The 26,283-nt window shown below is 37.6% G+C and overlaps 1 protein-coding gene across 8 annotated transcripts in view; it reads left to right on the forward strand.

The window, feature by feature from the left end:
• The window catches only part of GRIA2 (glutamate ionotropic receptor AMPA type subunit 2), a 115,728-nt gene that overhangs the window by 57,896 nt on the left and 31,549 nt on the right, over nt 1–26,283 (forward strand). For all 8 annotated transcript variants that reach the window (XM_073341454.1, XM_073341445.1, XM_073341446.1 and 5 more), the window contains exons 6-10: nt 2,701–2,862; nt 22,663–22,830; nt 23,137–23,241; nt 23,998–24,108; nt 25,873–26,079. In XM_073341454.1, coding sequence (XP_073197555.1) covers nt 2,701–2,862; nt 22,663–22,830; nt 23,137–23,241; nt 23,998–24,108; nt 25,873–26,079 — 753 coding nt within the window. The remainder of the gene's footprint in view (nt 1–2,700; nt 2,863–22,662; nt 22,831–23,136; nt 23,242–23,997; nt 24,109–25,872; nt 26,080–26,283) is intronic.

Consider the following 26,283-nt stretch of genomic DNA (forward strand, 5'->3'; position numbering starts at 1 on the left):
TAGAAATATGTCATGCCTATGAAATTTGAAGAACTACAAAACTTTGCTTAATTTCAAATCAATTTTTAGTTTCGAAGGACAGCAAATATTTTTGATTAAAAAATGTGACTGGTCCATTTCAATACACTGATTGATATTTCAGACATTTGCTCTCACTTTGCAGCAGAGAACCTGTGGGATTGTAATTTACTGAACCAAACTGTCTCAGAAACATTCTGGAGGTTCCTTTTTAATAATACATTTGCATACTACAAAATTGTACAGTAAGAATTCAAATGCAAATATTACAGATCTTTATATAATGTTCTACACAAATATAAGGTAAGTACATCTTATCAGCCATGAGTGGACCCATAGGTAATTTGAAATGGTCATTTCATGAAAGACAATCATCTTTGACTTGGAAGGATTCCCGATGATATATAGTTAATACAGTGAATTATGTATTGCATGTTGATATCAAAACTACCTGCGGTTAAGATCAGATTCAGAAAGACTGCATGATTCCTATGTAAATGCTCATATTAGCAAGCAATGTGGCATCCACTGTGAGCGCAGCAGCTAACGTGCATTACTGTAGCAATTGTGACAGCTTTTGGTCATGGCTGTTTCTTTGTGTATTCATTGTGAAAACATTTTGGGTACACTTCAAGTTAAGTGTCTCAGATTAAGGTTTCCATTGACATTAATTAGCATAATTATCCGTGTTGGTTTAGCGGTAACAGATTATTAAAACAGAACATCTTTATTTTAGTTGTACAGCTGAAAGATAAAGATACACCCATCGTGGATCAGCAGTTCATTAGCTGGGACCAAATCCTTCAGTCCTGATGTAGAGCCCAATTGACCTCAGTGGGAGTGGGAGCGTGTGTCTACATGGTGTTGCGAATCATTCTTTTGTAGTATGATTTCTGAAGCGTATTGGGTGCATTAATTGGTCCATGATAGGCCCTACTGGTGTACACTAAAAATTCCCTAGTGCACTTTACCGCAGTGCTGTTTGAAATGGGACTACATTAACATGCACTACAGGACTTTTAGTACATGCCAGCTAGGTTCACGAGCCAGTACACTTTAGAATTTCCTCCAGACTAATGCTCCACGTAGACTTGCTCTAAAGGGCTCTTTATCTCCCTCTCCTTCCCACAGTCTTCATCCTCTGAGAGCACTATTTAGGTGAAGAGCCAAGTAAGGGTGAAGGGATGGGAATGAGGGTGGATATTACTGACCACTCCTGGAGGATAAGGAACTGATATTACTGACTTGGTTAGAGACACACTCGGGTGACCTTTGAATGTCCCTAGTTGTGTCCCTCATATCCGCTTCAAGGAGGCAGGGATACCCCCATCTCTTCTGCCTCTCCAGCTGTCTGTTCTCACCAGTTTGATGTTAGGACCATTTTAAAAAATGGAATTTCCGAGAGAAAATCTTGAAGGTGAGGGTACATAGCACTAAAAATCCTACCACGAATATTGTAGTGAGAGCAAAATTAAGAAAATAAAAAATCACGAAAAACTCAGGAAATTCAGAGTTAACGTTAAACTTACAAGAAATAAAAATACTTTGAAAGTATCGACATTCACAGCATATGAACCCAAACTACCTTAACTCTTCACTATAACAGTGCCCTGAGAAAATCAGAAACTCAGACTACAGAGAAAATCTATCCAGACTGTCGTCATCTTAATTACTGTAACCTCCTCTCTGCTCTTTCTGACATGCACAGTATCCTCCACAGCCCAGTCTGTTCACAGAGCAGCTGCTAAAATCATCCTGTATTTCTTGCCTGTCATTCTGACCACCTTTTCATTGGCTTCCCCTTTTCTGCCATAGAAAGTCTTTGGCTTCAAGGCTATTTCACAGGTCTGCTCCTCCCTGCTGTCTACACTGGTCTTTTCTTCATACAGCATAAAGAAAAAATGAGATGTAATTGAAAAATCACCTGCTTATTTGACAGCTAGTTTATCAAAATTAACATATTTCCCCTCATTTAATGTGGGCTAGTGACACTTCACTGTAATTCATTTTCTCTTTATTGCATATACGTGAAGCAGGGACATAACTAGGCCCTCAGGTTCATGTATTTGGCTTCCACAAATTTTTAGTGGGAGCCCTGTTCCCATGTATCTGTGGGTAGAATCTGGCCCGAACAATTTGTCTTAAAATGAATTCTTCTTTCCTTCATTCTCTAGGCTAGAACAACTTTATTTGCGTGACGGAATAAGAATATTCATTCCAGAAAAAATAGTATTTTATTACAGGGAGGCTTATAAGGGTCTTTCCACATACTCTCTGAGAAGGCAGATCATAGCAATCTTCCCTTGAGTGAGACAGTGACTGACTCACTGTCACTGGTTAGGGATAGATTGTGTGGCTGTTTTTCATGATAGTGAGCACTTACTCACACGAGTAGTCCCATTGAAACAAATGGGATTGCTTACATGAGTAAATTCTCACAATTAAAAAGGACTTGCTGAGTTCAGCTTTTAATTGGTAAAGGAGAGTAACAAGACACTTTCTGTATCTTCAGTGTTCCCAGCCACTGCTGGCCATCAGAGCTCTGGTCTGCGCCCAGATCCCTGAGAAAGGGAAATGTTGAGTTACATTTGTGCAATAAAAATTGCATGGTAACTCTCTTTACTTGTACCTACTAATCTGATAGATGTGGTGAAATAACGGACACATGTTTTCTGTGCCCAGGGATTTACTGATGGAGATTTATCAAAAATCCAGTTTGGAGGAGCTAATGTCTCAGGCTTTCAGATAGTGGACTATGATGACCCCCTGGTATCAAAATTTGTACAGCGCTGGTCAACATTGGAAGAAAAAGAATATCCAGGAGCACACACCAGTACAGTCAAGGTATATTTTTTATTTATTTTAACTTAGATAGAAGATGGGGTGGGTTTGGGGAAAAAGACAAAAGATAGAGCAAGGCATATGAAATCAGCCATGCCAACAACGTTTTATGTTCCTCCAAGCTACTTTTAACATTTTCTCCCTGAGGGCTGTTTGAACAGAGATCCTGTACTGTCACAAATGTTCAAGATAACTTTAATTTTTTTGTAGCACTGTAAAGTTGTGCCTGGCAGCATGTTGTGCAGTTGTTTATGATATGACCATATAGGCAATGACATTTTTGAGGTTTTTTTTTTCTTTATTTTAAAATCTCTTCCTTAAATCTTCTAGATGAAAACATATATGCACTCACAAACACACTCATGAGCACACACGTCCACAGTCCACAGCATCATCTTCCTCCTGCAATATCCTGAAAAATAAGTGGCTTATAAATGCGTTGAAAAGCTTTGTATTTTGAGAGAGATATTTAAGTCAAACAAAGCCTGTTTTAAAATTAAAATATTCACAATAAACTGTACTATACTAAAAGAGAGGTGTGGTCTGATTTCAGTCCTGAGTGACTCATCGAACTAGTCATTTAATTTCTGTCTTAGTTTCCCCTCTTGGGAAAATCAGGATAATAATACTTTCATACTTGATAGGGGTGTTGTAAGGATCAATTAATGTTAGTAAGGCATATTGAAGATGAACACTGCTCTGTTAATACTTAATGATTTTAGTATTTATTTATAGATTCAGCACAATTAAATCAAATAATCAGAAGTTGCAGGGGAAATATGTTTTGGAACTAAAATGTGTTTACATAAGTAGCATGTTATCTTTACTGCTTTATACTAACCATAAGGAAATAGATAACAGTTCTCGTCTGATGATAAAAATTCTCATCGGGACTATGAAGTGCAGAAAACAAACAAAAAATGTGCAACAACCATAATATAATGTAAAGTAAAAATGAATATAGCTGGTTACTTAATTGTGACGTTTTTTCGGACTCAGTCAATGACATTATTTTATTGCAGTTACCTTTGTGCATATGATTGGTTAAAAAAGTTATGTGCACAAGAATCCCTTATCCTATTTCCCTGATAGAACAAGGTTAGGACTGGATCCTGCCTCAGTTCACATGTGCAATTTGCACTAGTGCACAGATTGAAGGTATGGTTTGGCTGTGAATGATGAATACAACCTATAAGTTGTTCTCTTCTGAGTTCTTTGAAGGCTGCTGCTTTCCTTAGGGCCCTATTCCCTCCTCCTCCCCTCCCCCTTGCTCTACCTTACTCCTCAGATTATCACAGTGAAAATGATTGTGGTCTGAAAAGTATATTTTACAATAAAAGACAAAAGGAGCTCAAGCTATTTTGCTTATCAGGAAGTAGGTTGAGAGGCCATTTGATCATCGTGGTTTATAAGGAAGGATTAGACTTTTATTGGTAAATGTCAGTAAAGGTCTATTTCACCATACACATGCAAACTGATGAAAAAATGTTTCCCCCATTAATCATTGAAATTTAGAAATAAAGTAAGAAAAATGCTGCTTGAGAACTTATTAGAGTTTAAGGATGTTTATTTTGTATAGTTTGATGTGTGATGTTGACAACTTGTGTTTTATGCAGTGTTGTTATAGCCGTGTTGGTCCCAGGATATTAGAGGGTGAGGTAATATCTTTTACTGGACCAGCTTCGGCATCCCTCTCACCAATAGAAGTTGGTCCAATAAAAGATATTATCTCTCCCACCTTGTCTCTCTTTTTGTGTTTTAGCAGTTACAAAGCTTTTACTTTTAGAATTTCAATGTTTACTATCATTTACTATCATTAAATTCACCCATAATTTCCCACAACTGTAAACTGATAAATTAAAAAAAAAACTTTAAAACTCATAATTTTGCCCATGAAAATTTAAATCGATAAAAATAAAAAAATGCTTAAAAATAAACATCAATATTATCCATCAAAATTATATTAGAAATCAAAACTTACCAACCTTATCTATAAGTATAGTGGTACCTACACAGGGTGAAGAAATGTGATATTATTGGGCTCTTTAGGAGATACAGTTATAATAAGATCCAGATGCGGAAGGTGAAGTCAGCAATGTCAAACTGGAAATAAGATGCAAATTTTTAACAGTGAGAATAATTAATCATTGGAACAGATTATCAAGGGATATGCTAAATGCACAAGACTTTAGTATTTAAATCAAGATTGGATGTCTTTCTGAAAGACAACCTCTAGTCTAACCACAAAATGTTGGCCTTAAAAATCTATGGGTGAAACCCTGGTCTCACTGAAGTTAATGGGGTTTTGGATTTCATTCTATGCATCTATGAAGAGTCATACTGAAGTATCTCCCAAAATAAACAGCAATGTAGAATGTGGCAATATACTCTAGTCCATCCTTTGTTAATACTTCCTTTGCCTATATAAGGAGCTTGACTGTTTAAGTATTATGGCTGTTGGAAATTTGTTGAATTCCTAACTATGCTGTGCAGAAATTGTGACAGTGTGAATCAAGTACAGTAGGCTAATTCATTTAATATGTATACATTTTTATAAAAAATGCATGATAAGTTCTAATGGGTGAAAGTTGAAGCAAGACAAATTCAAACTGGAAATAAATTTCTAGTTTTCAAATTTTTAACAGTAAGGACTTTAACCACTGAATAAACTCATCTAGGGATTTGGTGTATTCTTCATCACTAGAAGTTTTTAAATTAGATTGGCTATCTTTCTAAAATATATACTCTAATTGAATCAAAAGTTATGACCTTGATGCAGAAGTTACTACACGAACTTCTATAGCCTGTGTTTTGCGGGAGGTCACATTAGATTATCATAATATTCCGTTGTAGCCTTAAAATCTATGAAGCTCTGATGTGTAATTCTTCTAAATCTTCCAGAGGAATTTTTCCATCTGCAGCTTTCACCTCTGCTATTGTTTGAAAGGGATGAGTGGGAAACAAAGTCATCTGCTACTGATGCTTCTGTGTTTATTGATTAGAACAAAAACTGAACTGTATCTTAAGGAATACGTTTAGTTTTAATATAATGATATAACAACCATTGGATCTGAACTTGCATTCTTTGGGTTTTTATGTTGTCTCAGCAAGGAGGGCAGGAATGGTCCAATGAATAATACTTAATGTTCAAACAACAACAGCTATATAAAATGTATGCTAAAATTATTAAACCAATTTACAAATGCAAGAAGTAATTCAAACGCTATTGTGAGGTACATTATACTGCGTACACTTGGGAGCTTCGGGAGATATCCTGCTTTCTAGGGGCAATATTCTACATACCCACTAGTACATTCTTTTGGTATAGCATTTTACCCTTTTCATACACACACAGCCAGACAGCCCTGCCTGTCAGTGCATAGGAGGACAGAGACATACTATACTCCGTTCCCTGCACAAGGGAGATAGGGGCAGAGCAGAATGCCTTCCCTACCATGGGCTGTGCCTATATGGCACAGTTTTGTCTGAAGGTGGTAAGTATTAGTAATATTTAGTCACATTATTCAAGTGTAATTCCAAAGATAACATCACAGATTCTGTATCAAATGGACATGAGCTAATAGGAGTTTTCTATTATGGATATGTAAATTAAAGGAGGTTACATGCCCCCAGCCTAGTCACTGCAGATGCCCTCTGGTTGGTGGCACTGGTGCTACTGTTGCCTTGTGTTCTTCTTACTAACATCCAGATGGAAATGCAAAGGGCCAGTTTACATGATAAAATGGAATGCAGTGCACAAAGATGAATTTAAGGGGAACTTGCTTTTTAAGAAAAATAAAATTTATTGAAGTTACCCACAACAATATCACTAGTGAATCACTTTCTTTGTAATACAATTTTAATATATAATTTTTAAATAATTGGGGATTGCAGAGTCTTGCAGCATAAATTATATAGATTGGGAAAGCTTGTTTTGTCAATTACACCATAATTAGATATGTCTGTTGTAACTGAGGCTAAATGATGTTTTTGCTAATTATTTTTAATATATACTTTTTAATATACTGAAGTCCATGCTTTACTGGTTTGGGACTCAGCATCTTTCAGGATTGATACTTTATAAGGTATATACCTTATAATATTTTATCCTATTAATTGTAATTGTGGTGGTTCTCATTTTCCATATACATTTCTAAAACAGCCAGCAGATCTATGGATCTTGGACTCCTCTCTTTAGGCCCCCACTGAACTGGAATTGTGGTTATTTTCCTTGTCATGCAGCCAAAGCAAAAGTCACATTTAATTTTGAAAATGCAAAATAATAAAATAATAACAAGCTCAAAGCACTATCAGATACATTATTACTGTGAAGCACCTACAACTATATAGAACACAAAAATAAAGACCATTCCCTGAAGAACTATACGGGCAAATGATGCATGCACATGTAATAAATCATGGCCACATCATGCACATAAAGACACCACTGACATCAGCTGCAACCAAATCTGGGACCTGCTACAGCAAAAGCTCAAGTCCCTATAACTTGAACACCATTAGGTATGTGATAGTAATAGATTGGATGGTCACTGGAACTAGAAGAAGTTATGATTACACGAACAAGGCCAACATAGTACAAATTCCCCATTAGACAAGCTCATGTCAAGCATTGCAGGCCCACTGTAGTTCAGCTCTCATTCTATAACAAACCATGGCCGTATGTACCCACTCAGGAAGCAAGTATATCAGCTGGAATTGAACATAGTACTGTCAATACCAAAAGGAAAGCCTGAGGTCAAGGCAAAATCCTTTAGTTCTGAGAAAGTAGTAGGCTCTGTAGTCACTGTGGTCAATCACTAAATGATCACATACACTAGATCCATGTACACACTATTAAGCAAATCTAGACCTACCTTATATAACTAACTAAACAATCATTAGTACAATGTTGTTGACACTTATAAAAAATTATTCAAAATTTGCTCACTGACTGAGATCTTTTATGGCTGACCACTTCAAGTTTCTTACCCCCCATTATTGTCAGCACCATTGAAAAATCATAAGATTGGTCCCCCCCAAAATCATGATATTTTAACAAAATAATAAGTGTTGGGTTCTTTTTATTTGCCTTCTGTTTTTTGAGACTTCAGGGGTTCATATTTTCGAGCTTTTCTTCACAGCCATGAAAGCTGGACACTTTAAAAAAACAACAACATATTTTGACATAATCACCTGATACCAGGAGCAGCTTTAAGAAAAATACTCAACAGTTCTGTGAGATTCATGATAACATTGTGAGAGTTGACAACACTTCACCCCATCCCAAACTGTTAATTCAGGAAAAATGAGGTTTGTAATGCAAGGCTGACCATTTGACTTCAGCATTGGTACTTTACCTAATGTACATAGGCATAATATACAGTAGATTACATATCAGATAGAATAATTCATTTATTTCTGCAACTAAAGAAAGGACTGAATAAACGCATAAATAATGAGGAAAAGAACAGTGAGAACTCTTGTTTAAAATGGAATTTCAGAACATGCATCTTAGATGTAATCCATTAAGTGGAAACAAATGTACAATTTATCAGTTAGACGACTGCCATTAGTAGATATGTTTCCTATGTTTACACCACATTGTAAAATTGTTCAGTAATGTCAAACTTATTAATAAGGGTTATATAAATGCTATTCTTCTGTACCTGCAACAGTGTTAATGGGAAAAGCATGATTGATTAGGTTGACAATCAAGTAATTCCACAGAGACTACAGTAATTTATAAAGGCTGAGTTAATGAATTTTAGGATTTATGACTTTATGTAACCAGAACACTGAGATGGAATTGGGGCCATGTTTTCAAAAGTGGCCTTTAAAACTGTGCCTGCAGTTTTGCATTTGCAATTTTTTGTGCATGCAATTTTTTCATGCCTATTATTTTGCTTACCCAGTCAGATTTGTGTGCACAAAATATTGGGATGCAGATCTGATAGTTGGCTGATTTACTACCTGATTTGACTAGACAAATACTCTTTGGACCTACAAATGTAAGTTTGCAAAAAATTAGGGGTGGAAAAAATGCATGCATAAAAAATTGCAAATATAAATCTGAATGCACCATATTAACAGTTTAAGGCTCCTTTGGTCCTTTAAATGATCATTAATCCAAAATGCTTCAGATTTTTTGAAAAAGTTGAACTACTGATCAGTGCAAGCAGGGGTGGATTAATGCAGGATCCATAGAGCCACAGATCTGGTGACATGATACATGGGTGCCAATGGATGCCATGGGTGCCAAAATCCAGATCCAAAGACTCCACTTCTGTGGAAGGAAGCATTTGTAGGACAGCGGGCCAAAATCTTTACTATATAACTGAATCTTGACATGCCCCTGCTTGTTGCTCAGCTTCTTTTGTTCTCTGACCTACTCTCAGTCAAGTGGCACCAGTAGGATCTGCAGTCGGCAGGTTACAGGCACACAGAAAAAGCAGCAGCAGAACTACTGTTCCCATTTCCTGTCCACCCCAGTGGAGCTTCCTCTTCACATTTTTGTGGCCTGAGGAGGGGCTGCATTAGGCAGCAGCCAGCCCAGACTGCATATAACTAATCTGAGCATTTTAAGTCTCCTGCTCCTGGCACTCCACACCCCTGAAGAGGGTCACTCATACATCTGGCCAAGCAATGCAGAGGCCCTCCACCAGTCCAAAGCAGGGGGAAAAAAATCTAAATGTGGCATGGGGAGCAGGATAGGTTCACGAGCTCAAATAGAATAAGGGCCCCCAGATTATAAAGGAGGGAAAGTGAAGCAGAAAGAAACCTGAGGGGGCAAAGAGGAGTAAAAATGGGCCTGAAAGTTCTAAGATGCGGGAAAAAAGGAAGAGTCGGGCAATGTGGCAGAAGAGAAAGATGCGTACAGTATTGGAATGAGACACGAGGCTGAAACAGCAGAGGAAGAAAGGTCCTCGGAGCTTATGAGACAAAGACGATGAGGAAGGTCAGAAGGTGGAGCTGAGTGAATGCTTGTTTCTCCTGGGGGTATATGACAGTATTGAAGGGGGAAGTAGATGCTGGATTTTTATATATTTTCGGTGGGTGTTTTTCCATAGAATGGTGGTGCTGGTTTATCACATATTATTATGTTTTGGGGATGTACTGCACATATTATTTTTTTGAAAAATGGTACTGCTGGGGTATTAGTGTGCTCCTTCATTTATCCTGAGCCTGTAAGATGCTGAACTCTTCCTTCGGCACCTTCAGCTCCTACTGACTTTATTGCCGTGCTGAGTGATTAGCACATTGCAAGACCATACCCTTATTCCTCCTACATGCCATAATAGAAAATGAGAACATTTCTGCAGTTTTAAAAAAAACAAGATAAATAATCTTATTGTAAGGCTGTCATTCTCTGTTATATTCTGGAGGTTGAGCTCAAAATTCTGTAGAAAGGATACCTTTCAATATGAAATTCTATATGGCTGTAGAGTCATTTCTATAGAATGTTATTTAATTTCTGTACAAGCTTATCCCTAGGATTTATCTCCATTAATCTGTGAAGGACTTTCCCATAAGGGTATGTTTAAAAATAGCACAGTTAAGGAGCTTAATGAGGTTTTAACAGCTCTTTTCATTCATCTGACACTGACCATTTTCAACTACAAGATACTGGGCTGTTAGTCTATGCTGCTGTGAAAAATGCTGTTTTCTCCTTCTTCCTATAAGATGCTGTTTTCAATGATCTTTTAGTGAAGTATTGTTGGATTTCTTCCAGCAAAATGATTATAAGAAACTGTTTTGAAGATCATCTCAATAACTTCATCTTGGTTGACTAATAACCCAGAATCATGAATGATATTTTTAACCATACTTAATGGTGCTTTGATTACTAATTTTAATTAAAAAGGAATGTTGATTGGGGATCTGGAATACATTTGCTGTAAATCAAAGAAACTTAATGGCTTTTACATAACATTTTATATTAGTTTATGAGAGTTCTTTTTCTTTTTTCTTTCCTGGGTGGACGAACAGGCTGTGGAGAAGAGTAAATATTTATTTGCTTATGGTATGAGTGCAGTGGTGAAACAATAGGCAAGAATAAGTTAGTCTAATATATATTCTTCTGTCCACAGTGGCAACCGGTCATATAATTTATTATACTAAAAATAGTAATACAGGATGCTGACAGAAGAAATTAAAAACTAGTCCTTTGTTTCTCAGCTCTTACAATTTTTTGTCTATAGAATAAAAAAGGTGATACTGTGACCTTTTTAAATTTTGAGTTTGCCACATAGTCACGTTAAAAAACAAACAACAACAACAACCCACAACCAAAACCAAAAATAGGTAGGAACAGCTTTAAATTCACCGAGGAATGTTAGTGTTGTTTTTTCTTTTTAAATCTCCTTTTCACACCAGTTTGATATTTCCTGTAACTGTATATCCGTACCAAAATATTAATCTAATAATCCTTTCAGAATGAGCAATCAGTTTTTATTTACATATCAAACATGTTTACACTTTAACATTCACATCAGTCCTTTCAAATCCATTTTCAGCGCTGCTGGAGACTTTGTTTTTTTATTTCTACATCTCATTTTCATCCTCTATTGTATATTTTTTCATCTGGTCTATTTTCACTGCTGGAATAATAGGCTGAAATGCTGTTGTTGGCATCTTATCAATAGTTTATATTTTTAAAATGCTGTTTGTAAACTGTGATATAGTGTTCTGCTTCTATGGGAATTTGTGTTTCAGAAAGGAGATTTTATGCATCCATGCAATGATGATCCAAAAGAATATGTTCAAAATTGTTTACAGTAAATTAAGGTTGGCCTTTGTTCTTTTTCTGGCTATGCTATTGATGTTTCATCTTTCTGTGCCTCTGTTTCCTCATCTAGAAAGTGCAAATAACGGCACATACTTCCCTTTGTAAAGTGCTTTGAGATCAATCTGTGAAAAGTGCTATATGTTATTATATACACTATTTAGACTTTTTGGTGAGGTAGGAGGAAGCTCAATTCCTTGCAAGCCCTCATAATTGTTGGAGTAGGCTCTGAGGCCAGAGACTCAGGAGTATGTTGGGTTTGCTTCTGAGACCTTAAACATTCAGTAGCCTCTGAGACCTTATCCAATCGGTCACCCAAAAACTCAGCTTGACTCTGAACTCACTGAGGTTTCTTTATTGGCATACAGTAAAACCATACTTGAGTTGATCAGGCTCAAGTGTAGGGTGGGTACAGGGTATACACCACATCCAGTGTACATAATCGTGTGTCATCTTATATATGCTTATACTTAATACTGTTGGTTTTACTGTTCACATACTTTATGGTTGGTCTACTGATTTTTGTAGCCCCTCCCCATCTAGATCATGAGCTGTTCACGCACTGCTCCATGTGCTAGACCACAGCTGCAAGGTATCACACCTTGCTTACTATCCTATTATCTCTTTTCTGCTAGCTACATGTTTCACATGTTTGCAAGGCTATGGTAAATTCATGCTTTGTTCATTGTTTCATGTCCTTGCTTAGAACAGACCTACAATAAGGGGCATTGTGGGGAAAGGGAAAAAAGCCTCAAGGGAGAACACATTTTTTTGTATTAAATTTAGGTATGTTGAAAAAGGGATGCTGAGTAAAGAGTTGTGTTAAAAACTGTAACATCCTCTGCACTGCTTATTTTAATACTTGATATGTTGTTCTTGTTCAATAAGAAGTGTATCAAGGGATAAAAATATTATTATATTCTTTATCGTATAATACATTTAGACAAAAGGTCATAGACATGAGACACTGTTTTAATAGCAAAGTTCAGATACTATTTCTTTTTAACAGCACTGAGTAGATGCCTTGTAAACCTTTGTGTCTGCTTCAAGATTGAATTGTCTCTAGATTGTGCATAAATGATTGACTATAGCAGCTGAAAAATAAATGCCTATCTCAGCAGCGAATGGAATTGTAACTTAGTTCTCTGAACAAACATCATTAAATCATCTCACCTGCTGATTAAGACTGGATGCTTGAGCTCCATAGTCCATGATCAGGGAAGGCTTAGACAAAGCAGTAATTGGACCCAGAGTAGCAGGAGGCAACATTGCACGCTTTTGAATAATTTCATCCAGCTATCTGTGTAAGTAGGCATAGGTGCTTCTCATGAGAGGAAAATCAAGGACTTAGGAGTAGGAAAAAGACAAGTGTCTCTCTAGGCTTGTGGGGGAGAAGTGCTCGGATACCATGGTATTCATAGATGTTAAAGCCAGAAGGCTTTTAAAATTGTGATCCTCTAATCTGACGTCCTGCATCACTAAGACCATAACTGGTGACGGGTGTAAAACAAATTCCATCTTGTGCATGCAGGCCAGGAGTGAAAAGCATAGTCTGTTGGGTGGGAAGAAATCTGAAGTTTTGGTGGATCCACATCCCATTTAACTTTAATGCATTCTAGGATCATCTCAACTCCTTGTTTTTTTAAAATATGTCCATTTTTGTTTTCCCTTTCTCTGCTGACTGCTGACCCCCTCCCGCATCCTACTTTGTTCTGTGACACATTCCAAATATTATGAAGAAATATCTCTTTGTTTATGCTAGGGCTGTCAAGCGATTAAAAAAAATTAATCACAATTAATTGCATGATTAAAAAACATAAATTGTGATTAATAGCATGATTAATTGCACTATTAAACAATAATAGAATACAATTTATTTAAATATTTTGGATGTTTTCTACATTTTCAAATAAATTGATATTAATTACAACACAATACAAAGTGTACAGTGTTCACTTTATATTTATTTTTATTACAAGTATTTGCACTGTAAAAAACCAAAAGAAATAGTATTTTTCAATTCACCTAATACAAATACTGTAGTGCAATCTCTTTATCATGAAAGTTGAACTTACAAATGTAGAATTATGTACAAAAAACTGCATTGAAAAATAAACAATGTAAAATGTTAGAGCCTGCAAGTCCACTCAGTCCTACTTCTTGTTCAGCCAATCACTCAGACAAACAAGTTTCTTTACATTTGCAAGAGATAATGCTGCCTGCTTCTTGTTTACAGTGTCACCTGAAAGTGAGAACAGGCATTCTCACGGCACTGTTGTAGCCAGAGTCACAAGATATTTACGTGTCAGATGTGCTAAAGATTCATATGTCCATTCATGCTTCAGCCACCATTCCAGGGGACGTGCGTCCATGCTGATGACGGGTTCTGGTCGATAACAATCCAAAGCAATGTGGACCGACGCATGTTCATTTTCATTAACTGAGTCAGATGCCACCACAGAAGGTTGATTTTCTTTTTTGGTGGTTCAGGTTCTGTAGTTTCTGGATCGGAGTGTTGGTCTTTTAAGACTTCTGAAAGCATGCTCCACACCTCATCCCTCTCAGATTTTTGAAGGCACTTCAGATTCTTAATCCTTGGGTTGCGTACTATAGCTATCTTTAGAAATCTCACGTTGGTTCCTTCTTTGTGTTTTGTGAAATCTGCAGTGCAAGTGTTGTTGAAATGAACGACATGTGCTGGGTCATCATCTGAGACTGCTATAACATGAAATATATGGCACAATGCGGGTAAAACAGAGCAGGGGACATACAATTCTCCCCCAAGGAGTTGTCACAAATTTAATTAACACATTATTTTTTTAATGCGCATCATCAGCATGCAAGCATGTCCTCTGGAACGGTGGCCGAAGCATGAAGGGGCATATGAATGTTTAGCATATCTGTCACATAAATACCTTGCAATGCCAGCTGTAAAAGTGCCATGCAAATGCCTGTTCTCACTTTCTGGTGACATTGTAAATAAGAAGCGGACATCAGTACCTCCTCTGAATGCAAACAAACCTGCTTGTCTTAGCGACTGGCTGAACAAGAAGTAGGACTGAGTGGACTTGTAGACTCTGAAGTTTTACATTGTTTTGTTTTTGAGTGCAGTTACGTAACAAAATAATTCTACATTTGTAAGTTGCACTTTCATGACAAAGAGATTGCACTACAGTACTTGTATAAGGTGAATTGAAAAATACTATTTCTTTTATCATTTTACAGTGCAAATATTTGTAATATACACTTTGATTTCAGTTACAACACAGAATACAATATATATGAAAATGTAGAAATACATCCAAAATATTTAATAAATCTCAGTTAGAATTATTGTTTAACAGTGCGATTAAAACTGCGATTAATCACGATTAATTTTTTAATCTCAGTTCATTTTTTTGAGTTGATCGCATGAGTTAAGTGCGATTAATCAATAGCCCTATTTTCTGCACATTACTTGCTCTTCTGAACCAGCTTTTGCCCTTAAGAACATGTGAGCATTTCAAAGCAGGGTACCTGTTATTTGTCCTGCAGTATTCTGTGTGCCCATGTCGTTGTATAAATAAATAGTAATAACCTTATTATAGCTGCTTTTGGTGCCTCTGTAGTTTAAGGTCAGCTGTAATTCCATTATAAAAAACACTTTTAATGAAAATCCATCTGGATCTCAATTTCTCCCCGTAGAAACTAGCATTAATTAAGGCCGGATGAATCAGTTCAGATAAAATAAGTATTGACCTGGATCTCTGACCATCCCCAGAATTGAAACTTCTTTAATATTTCAAAATTTTCAGTTAATATTGTTTTGATTTTTATTCATTTCTGTTTTCTGCTTCTGTTTGGGACTGGGAATGGAAATGTTGATGATCTGCCAGTAAAATTGCTCCCCTGGTATTTACAAACCAGCAAGAACTCCTGTAAATATTGAATGTGTTTTCTCACAAGAGCTCCATCCCAATTTACAGATCAAAGAGGAATGGATAAGCAGTCAACCTTTTGGGGACTTTTGTGAACTACACCAAATTTCCCTAGCATTTGAGTTTTGCCCATCAGTAGCCAGAATGCATAGGTGTTTTGCACCATGACTTCCCCCAAATATTCCCATAGTTCCCTTGCATAAAGCCCTTTTACACTTTGGATGGAGAACCATATTCCATACAAAGTACTGTTGCCAAACACCCATGGGAACAAAAACTCATTCATGCTAATACTGACACAGAACAAATGAAAAGGGGCATGATCATGATCAAATCAAACTGCCATTTGGAATATGAACATTGTGCATTTGTGACACTAGTAGTATAGTAGCTGACCAGCTCTATAGTTTATATTAAAAATAATTATTTACATTACCAAGCCCTGTCATGACAATGTGCAAGATATCTCAGGAGAACTTGCAAGGAACAATTAAACCAGAATCCACATGAGCTTGAAAGAATCATTTCAGAGCAGCAGAGAACAGACTAACACACAAAAATGCAATGTTTACATCTAATCAATAGAGTTTCCTGCATGTTAGATCTCGTTGAGATAATGCTTATAACATTTTGCTGTTTTCACAACTATTTTTGATTTTGCCATGAAAATTATGTAAAATTCAGTAAAAAGTTGCCATTTTTGTCCAGTTCTATTTAATATGGACTGTTTATATAATAATAAGATTGTACATTTTAGTGTCTATTTAACATCGAACTTGAACTAAAACGCTCTATTTCATTATTACCCAAAGGAAATAATTCCATCACATAGGCAGATTGAAAACATTTTGGCAGAACCCTACAAAACTCTTTCTTGGGGCCATGTCAAAAGAGATGTAGGTTAGAGAGACTTAATTATAGTTGTGTCCAGGAAATGTCTGGCTATGTGGACTCTCTCCTCAGGCACTACGCTTTGAGCACTGTCAGCTATCTTCGAGACACCACTGACTTCCTGAGGAAACTACAATCCATCGGTGATCTTCCAGAAAACACCATTCTGGCCACTGTGGCTGTAGAAGACCACTACACCAACATTCCACACAGAGATGGACCGCTAGCTATCAGGAACTGTATCCCCGATAATGTCACGGCAAACCTGGTGGCTGACCTTTGTGACTTTGTCCTCACCCACAACTATTTCACATTTGGGGACAATATATATCTTCAAGTCAGCGGCACAGCTATGGGTACCCACATGACCCCACAGTATGCTACCATTTTTATGGCTGACTTAGAACAACGCTTCCTTAGCTCTCGTCCCCTAATGCCCCTACTCTACTTGCGCTACATTGATGACATCTGCATCATTTGGACCCATGGAAAAGAAGCCCTTGAGGAATTCCACCATGATTTCAACAATTTCCATCCCACCATCAACCTCAGCCTAGACCAATCCAAACAAGCGGTCCATTTCCTGGACACTACTGTGCTAATAAGCAACGGTCACATAAACACCACCCTATACCAGAAACCTACTGACCGCTATGCTTACCTACATGCCTCCAGCTTCCATCCAGGACACACCACACGATCCATTGTCCACAGCCAAGCTCTAAGATACAACCGCAGTTTCTCCAATCCCTCAGACAGAGACGAACACCTACAAGATCTCTATCAAGCATTCTTAAAACTACAATATCCACCTGCTGAAGTGAAAAAACAGATTGACAGAGCCAGAAGAGTACCCATAAGTCACCTACTACAGGACAGGCCCAACAAAGAAAATAACAGAACGCCACTAGCCAGCACCTTCAGCCCCCAACTAAAACCTCTCCAGTGCATCATCAAAGATTTACAACCTATCCTGAAAAATGATCCCTCACTCTCACAGATCTTGGGAGACAGACCAATCCTTGCTTACAGACAGCCCCCCCAACCTGAAGCAAATACTCTCCAGCAACCACACAACAAAAACACTAACCCAGGAACCTATCCTTGCAACAAAGCCCAAATCCAACTCTGTCCACATATTTATTCAAGTGACACCATCATAGGACCTAATCACATTAGCCACGCCATCAGGGGCTCGTTCACCTGCAAATCTACCAATGTGATATAAGCCATCATGTGCCAGCAATGCCGCTCTGCCATGTACACTGGCCAAACCGGACAGTCTCTACGCAAAAGAATAAATGGACACAAACCTGACATCAGGAATCATAACATTCAAAAACCAGTAGGAGAACACTTCAACGTCTCTGGCCACTCAGTGAAAGATTTCAGGGTGGCAATTTGGCAACAGAAAAGCTTCAAAAAAAGACTCCAACGAAACTGCTGAGCTTGAATTAATATGCAAACTAGATACCGTTAACTTGGGTTTGAATAGAGACTGGGAGTGGCTGGGTCATTACACATATTGAATCTATTTCCCTAGGTTAAGTAGCCTCGCACCTTCTTGTCGGCTGTCTAAATGGGCCATCTTGATTATCACTGCAAAAGTTTTTTTCTCCTGCTGATAATAGCTCATCTTCACTAATTAGCCTCTCACAGTTTGTGTGGCAACTTCCAGCTTATCTGTATGTATATAATATCTTCTTACAATATGTTCCATTCTATGCATCTGATGAAGTGGGCTGTAGCCCACGAAAGCTTATGCTCTAATAAATTTCAGTCTCTAAGGTGTCACAGGTACTTCTGTTCTTTTTGCGGATACAGACAAACAAAGCTGCTACTCTGAAATCTGTAAATCAGAAGTAATGGCAGTGATGTCAGTGGAGTTACACTGGTGTATAAGGGTATGTCTACAGTTACTGGGGATCAATGCTGTGGTGATCAATTCATCGGGGTCAATTTAGTGGGTCTAGGGAAGACTCACTAAATTGACCACAGATGGTTCTCCTGTCGACTCCGGTACTCCACCGGAATGAGAAGCGTAAGTTAAGTCGATGGGAGAATTTCTTACATCGACCCAGTGCAGTGTAGACACCACAGTAAATCAACCTAAGGTACGTTGACTCCAGGTACATTATTCACATAGCTGGAGTTGCATAACTTAGGTTGACTTAACCCCGTAGTGTAGAGCTGCCCCAGTGTTATATAGTCACACCTTGACCCTTCTCTCGGTGAAACTGGTTCCAAATAAAACTCTCATTGGTTGCTCTCCTAAATGAGAGGAGGATGAAGCCTCCAATATATAGGAAAATCAATATACTACTTACACAATTTATGTATTTATATATATTCCTTATCCTGTATATAATTATGGTAACCATCACATAAACACTTGTATTTCACTTATTGTAGTCTACGTTTCAAATAAGTATATAACATTAGAAATAGTCTGGGAGCCAAGAGACTTAGGTGCTGTTCTTGACTCCACCATTAACATAGGAATGTCACTAGATCACCATCTATCAATTTTCCATATGAAACAGGGAGGTAAGATGTTTGTATATCACTTTGAGCCCCTTCACTTTAAAGATGATGTATATGTGCAGTGTTTTATACAAAGGGACTTTACACTTAGCTCATTCATGTCACTACATTTCTCCCCAATAATGACATAATTTTCCCTGAGTACTTGTTAGACGTCTGAGGCATAGAAGAATAAACATACAGCTAAAAGAAAGTAAAATAAATGGAATAAATAATTATAGGATGGTACAAAATGCTAATAAACTTTTATTCCCCCTTTGCAGGTATTGATTGCAATGTCTGTTAACCGAAGTTCTTTACATTAAAAACTTTGCACATCACATTTCCTTCTACTGTGAAAAACTACACAGAAAGAGTATTGCCATGCTCAGGGACTCCACATAATGTGTCAGACACTTCAATCTCACTGGATTGAAACCATGAGAGTGTAAAAAAAAAATAAAGTTGTTCTTTTTGTATTTCACTTTTTTTTTTTTGAGCTTTTATGAGGATGCTCATTTCAGGTTGAAAATTCAACCTTAAATGCACATGTAAAAATGCAGGACTCCCACTGGCTGCTTGGAGAGAGATTCCACTTACCATCTCTTAACCTCTGGGATGAAGAAGCTATCCCTGAATTTACCTTTTTAAAATGTTCAGTTTAGTTTATTAAATCAGCTTTCAGCTTGAATTATTGCTTGTGGAAGGAAGACATAAATGAATAGAGTAACATATTATGTATTCATACTACAAATCTCTGAGCCACTGAAGTCCAGGAATTATTCATCTCCTGAAGAGGGCAAGTTATGTTTGCACCAGTGTGCTCATTTGGAGGTTCCACCAAGAGGAAGAAGCTTTAAATAGTATGTGGGATCCCACAGGAGCCCAGATAAATGAGACTGAACCAGTCCATTCCCAGGCTGCCTTGACCATACTCCCTCATTAGTTAGGTTTTGGAATGGCATTAAAGAACTGCAAGTTATCTCCATCTTCCAGAAGAGTAAGAGCCTCCCTGCATCAGGTCTACCCTTTTGGGCAGAACCTAGGGTTGAATCTACTCCAATGACTTGAATATTTATTTATATTCGTACACCATAACCTAGGAAATCTTTAGGAAACCTTTATTTATATTGTGTTGTATGCAGCACTTGTTTTCCAAGATTTTGGTTTCACCTATAATATTTTTCTTGTTTAATTCAATGCCATGCAAGAAAGCGTATTCCTTGTCCAGAGCAAATCAAAGCCCCATGAGTTTTCATATCAAAAGTTCAACCAATAAAGTAGACCATGAACATGAGCCTCAGTGAATCTTTTGTTTCCATCTCCTATTATTCAGATGGCTTTATGGATTACTCTAATTGCCACTGAGTTAAATCTTTTGAGAAAATTCACATTAATTAACCAATAAATTTACATAGTTTGAAAAAAAGAAAAGAAACTCCCTCTCCTTTCCCCCCCACATGATCTAATGGTTTCATATGAAAATGACTTCAGTGCCAGAGCCTGCCTTGTTTACTATTACTACAGCCTTCTGCATGAGTTGTGCTACCTAATGAAAAATTCTCATTAAAATATGAACCATTGAAGCAAACAGTCTATACATTATTGCTTACTGTTTGTGTATATATTTTCAACTTCTAATAACTTTTATAGAATTCACTGCATTCACAAAGCTGTAGCTTTATATTATGGGCCACATTTTCAAAAATGGCATCTAACCTGTGTAAACAACGCTTTTGCACTCATTAAATCCACCATCCCAAGAGATAAATTCACACAGATGGACTTGAGGTTATGCACGTCTGTCGGATGGGATGCAATGGATACATGCAATGGATACATGTCCATGCAATGGATACAGATGGGAATTTTCCTGTTCAGTTTAGCTAACCTATTGTGAATGTTAATTAGATTAATAAAATACCTGTATGTGATTGCAGACTTCTCCCCAAATGTCTCAAAAGATATCTGTGCGAAACTCTTTGTTTTATCTCGGGCTAAAAACATGTGACACGCTTATGCTGCCTCTCCCTAAAGTGACCTATAAGGCCACTACCCTCTCCTCCTTCAAAACCCACCTTTGCAATGTGCCCATAGTTTATCAGCCAACTCATGTCTTGAAAGGAAGATGGGGATAGCTAGTATATATTCGCAAAAAGAAAAGGAGTACTTCTGGCACCTTAGAGACTAACCAATTTATTTGAGCATAAGCTTTTTAGCTCACGAAAGCTTATGCTCAAATAAATTGGTTAGTCTCTAAGGTGCCACAAGTACTCCTTTTCTTTTTGCGAATACAGACTAACACAGCTGTTACTCTAAAACCTAGTATATATTGTCACCAAATTTGAAATAATTTTGCGTGAGGATACCCCATCATCTCGGGCATTGGCACTCACTGAAGGACTGTCCGGATATGTGGACTCTCTACTCAGACCCTACGCCACCAGCTATCTCCGTGACACCACTGGTTTCCTGAGAAAACTACAATGCATTAGTGATCTTCCAGAAAACACCATTCTAGCCACCATGGATGTAGAGGCTCTCTACACAAACATCCCCCACACAGATGGAATACAAACTGTCAGGAACAGTATCTCTGATGTTGCCGCAGCACAACTGGTTGCTGAGCTCTGTGACTTTATCCTCACACACAATTATTTCAAATTTGGTGACAATATATACCTCCAGACCAGTGGCACTGCTATGGGCACCCGCACAGCCCCACAATATGCCAACATTTTTATGGCTGACCTGGAACAATGCTTCCTCAGCTCTCGTCCACTCATGCCCCTTCTCTACCTACGTTACATTGATGACATCTTCATCATCCAGACCCCTGGGAAGGAAACCCTGGAAGAATTCCACCACGATTTCAATAGCTTCCACCCAACCATCAACCTCAGCCTGGACCAATCGATATGGGAGGTACACTTCCTAGACACCACAGTGCAAATAAGTGATGGTCATGTTAACACCACTCTATACTGAAAACCCCCGACTGCTATGCCTACCTTCATGCCTCCAGGTTCCATCCCTGACACATCACACGATCCATGGTCTACAGCCAAGCACTGAGGTACAACCGCATTTGCTCCAACCCCTCAGACAGAGACCAACACCTACCAGATCTTCACCAAGCGTTCTCAAAACTACGATACCTGCATGAGGAAATAAGGAAACAGATCAACAGAGCCAGACGTGTACCTAGAAGCCTCCTGCTGCAAGACAAGCCCAAGAAAGAAACCAACAGAACTCCACTGGCCATCACATACAGTCCTCAGCTAAAACCTCTCCAACGCATCATCAGTGTTCTACAACCCATCCTGGACAACAATCCCTCACTTTCATCCTCCCTGATTGAACTAACCTAGCCTGATTCTTGCTTGCATATTTATACCTGCCTCTGGAAATTTCCACTACATGCATCCGACGAAGTGGGTATTCACCCCTGAAAGCTTATGCTCCAATACGTCTGTTAGTCTATAAGGTGCCACAGGACTCTTTGCCACTTTTACAGATCCAAACTAACATGGCTACCCCTCTGATACGGAATCCCAAAGAATATTTTATCATCCTTTTTATTTTTAATGTATTTTTATCTTTAATGGATTAATAATGATAGCCTTGGAAAATGTGTTGAAGCTTTAACTCCTTACCACTTTTTAATGCATAATATTTAATCCTTTTCAGTATACATCTGCTCTGACCTATGATGCTGTTCAAGTGATGACCGAAGCTTTCCGTAATTTGCGTAAACAGAGGATTGAGATCTCCAGAAGAGGAAATGCTGGAGACTGTCTTGCAAATCCAGCAGTGCCCTGGGGTCATGGTGTGGAAATAGAAAGGGCATTAAAGCAGGTAGTCTCTCTAGAACCAGTTCTGGAATTTAATGTCTGTATGAAATACTCTGTGAATGTTCTGAAAGAATCTTTCTGCCTCCTAAACTGGACTTTGTTGGTAGAGATTTAGAAGACCAGCATCAATATATCTAATGCCCCAGGAAAACATCTTAGTAATTAAGGTATATACAATTTTTAGGATAAACCTAAATACAGTCTTTATTTTTTTTTTTTTGCATCAATATCCAATCATTTGAAATACAAAATGTATTTTATGGATAAACGAATTTAACTCTACCACTATTTCCATTCTTATTTCACATAGGTTCAGGTGGAAGGTCTAACAGGAAATATAAAGTTTGACCAGAATGGAAAAAGAATAAATTATACAATAAACATCATGGAGCTCAAAAATACTGGTCCCCGGAAGGTAATTTTAATTCTAAATGCCCTTAAAAGTTGTACCCTGCTAAGTGATATGGAAAGGTAGGTGACTGAAAGGTAAGGTATAGTCAACTAAAGGCCATGTTGCAATTAAGATTATTCGTATGATTATATTTTAATGGTCTTGCAGAGCAAAGAAAAAATGTGCCCTGTTTGTTTCTAATAAATATGAGCTTTTATTTCTGGTAAGTACCATGTGAAACTATAGCTTATTTTATTTTAAATAAATTGTGTAATTTGTTTTTCTTTTCTTTGCTGGTTAGAGCAGATAAGTGGGAGCAACTAATCCAAAGAAACATTAATGATGACTTTCTGAACTGATGATGCAGAATACAACTTTTCAGAGAATAACTCTCATTAATGGGTTCTCTAAATGTGATTTTTTTTCTCCCCTACATCCCCAGCCACTCAGAGGAAAGCCAAATGCAGTAGCAGTGAACATTTCTTCCTGATTTGTATAACCTTTACAATGCTGCAGCATGATTTTTATACCAACATCAGGTGATATGTGGCTGAACATTTTAACCTGCGTAGTAGGAAAATTAATATTAAAATTTGTTTACCTGTGCCAAGTTCCTGTCTATTCCTGTCTAATACTTGCATGTTTATATAGGTAAAGCTGCAGCTACTATAACTTTCTGTGGCATATTTGGAGTGGGTATGGTGTGCTTGAATGTAATAAGATGTTTACATATGAACATTCATATTCACCAGCGTCCATATATCTTACAAACTTTTTCAGATTGGATATTGGAGTGAAGTGGACAAAATGGTTGTGAATCCCATTGACGGGCCTCTTGGGAATGAATCCACAGGACTAGAAAATAAGACTATTGTTGTCACCACTATTTTGGTAAAAAATTTAACATGTTTCTTCTGAGACGGCAATCTATGTTTTAGTATTATAACGAATTGGTGCACCCCATTATTTTAGTTAACTGTTATGCCAATTCATACCTGTAAGACAGAAGACTCTGAAATGCTATTTTTTTATGGAGTATGAATGAGAGGACTGATACCATCCAATTGCTGTTAAAGGAAGAATGATCAATACATGGACTTGCTTTGTAAAAATCAAACAGTTATTTGGTTGGTAAATTATTCAAAAACAATCTGTGCCAGCCACAAGGAACCAATAGCCTGATTCTGAAGAACTCTCTTCTGAGTGGCAAAATTGTATTATTTATTTTTAAAATCCACTCTCCATACACATTAGCAAATGGAGTTCACCAAATCAGAAAAAAGAGCATTTAGGAGCTTCAGAGCTTTATCTCTAGCCATTTTGAACGTCTGTGCCAAAATGGAGGAATGAACAAGAAACTTAATCTTCTATGTCATCTTAAAAGAACATCATATGCTGTTTGTATAGTAAAAAGAAAAGGAGTCTTGTGGCACCTTAGAGACTAACCAATTTATTTGCGCATAAGCTTTCGTGAGCTACAGCTCACTTCATCGGATGTATACTGTGGAAAGTGTAGAAGATGTTTTTATACACACAAACCATGAAAAAATGGGTGATTATCACTACAAAAGGTTTTCATCACCCATTTTTTCATGGTTTGTGTGTATAAAAACATCTTCTACACTTTCCACAGTATGCATCCGATGAAGTGAGCTGTAGCTCACGAAAGCTTATGCTCAGATAAATTGGTTAGTCTCTAAGGTGCCACAAGTACTCCTTTTCTTTTTGCGAATACAGACTAACACGGCTGTTACTCTGAAACCTGTTTGTATAGTAGCGATGTCATCTAATTTCCACAGCTGCTTAATCATAGATATGTCTTTGGTGAGCAACTAACTGTTCTGGCTGGAAGATTTTTTGGGGAAAATAAATTGGGGCAAGAAGGGGAAAAATCCATTTTTATTGTGAACCTATTATATGTCACCAGATTTGCTGGTGGTAAGAATTTTGCTGCACAGCTCTAGTTTATTGTCTGGACCCCCTAAGTATTTTTGTGCAGTAACTGAATACAAGTATTACCTAGAGATATTGCAATATTGAGGGGGCCGGGTGAGAGAGGTGGCTGCAGAATAGGGAAGAACCCTTTCAGATTTTACAGTTTTAACAAACAAAACCCCACCATCCACACTCAAAACCCCAAACAAAGAAGAGTAAAATAAACAATATATTGGAGCCTCTTCTCTCCACAGTGTATACGTAATCACTGTCAGTGTAATAGGAAAAAGAAAAGGAGGACTTGTGGCACCTTAGAGACTAACCAATTTATTTGAGCATGAGCTTTCGTGAGCTACAGCTCACTTCATCAGATGTTTACCGTGGAAACTGCAGCAGACTTTATATACACACAGAAATCATGAAACAATACCTCCTCCCACCCCACTGTCCTGCTGGTTATTTAAACATCTCTGGGATGGTTATACCTGTAAGTGTTGGCATTTGAATCTGACCATGAAACATATAATTTAAAATGTTATATAAGACATGCTGAACGAATAATCAGAGTTACAAATCTAATGACCCAGAACATTTGTGAGTAAGATGGTTTGGATTTTCTTTTTTCCTCCCTGTCTAAAATCAAATATATTTGTATAATAAGTGCACAGTTATCACAGTTGTCTCTTCATTGGCGAGCTAAAATTCAGTCTTTCTGTGCAGGAATCCCCATATGTCATGATGAAGAAAAATCATGAACTGCTTGAAGGAAATGAGCGATATGAGGGCTACTGTGTGGACTTAGCTGCCGAGATTGCTAAACATTGTGGATTCAAGTACAAGCTCACAATTGTTGGGGATGGCAAGTATGGAGCCCGGGATGCAGACACAAAAATCTGGAATGGGATGGTTGGAGAACTTGTTTATGGGGTAAGAAAACCTTCTTAATAATACTATAACTGATGATCGTGATGAGTGTGTGTGTGGGAGGTGTTCTCCCTGTCATACAGGAAACTGGTCTGACTCATATTTGCTATGGAGATAGTAGCTTGTTTTGATATGAAAAATTTAAAAATTAAGACATGAAGTTGATTTAAATATGAAAGTTAAATGAGGAGAAAGAGTCTGTATTTT

This window comes from Lepidochelys kempii, chromosome 4 (genome assembly GCF_965140265.1).
Source record: "Lepidochelys kempii isolate rLepKem1 chromosome 4, rLepKem1.hap2, whole genome shotgun sequence".
In the NCBI taxonomy this organism is placed as follows: Eukaryota; Metazoa; Chordata; order Testudines; family Cheloniidae; genus Lepidochelys; species Lepidochelys kempii.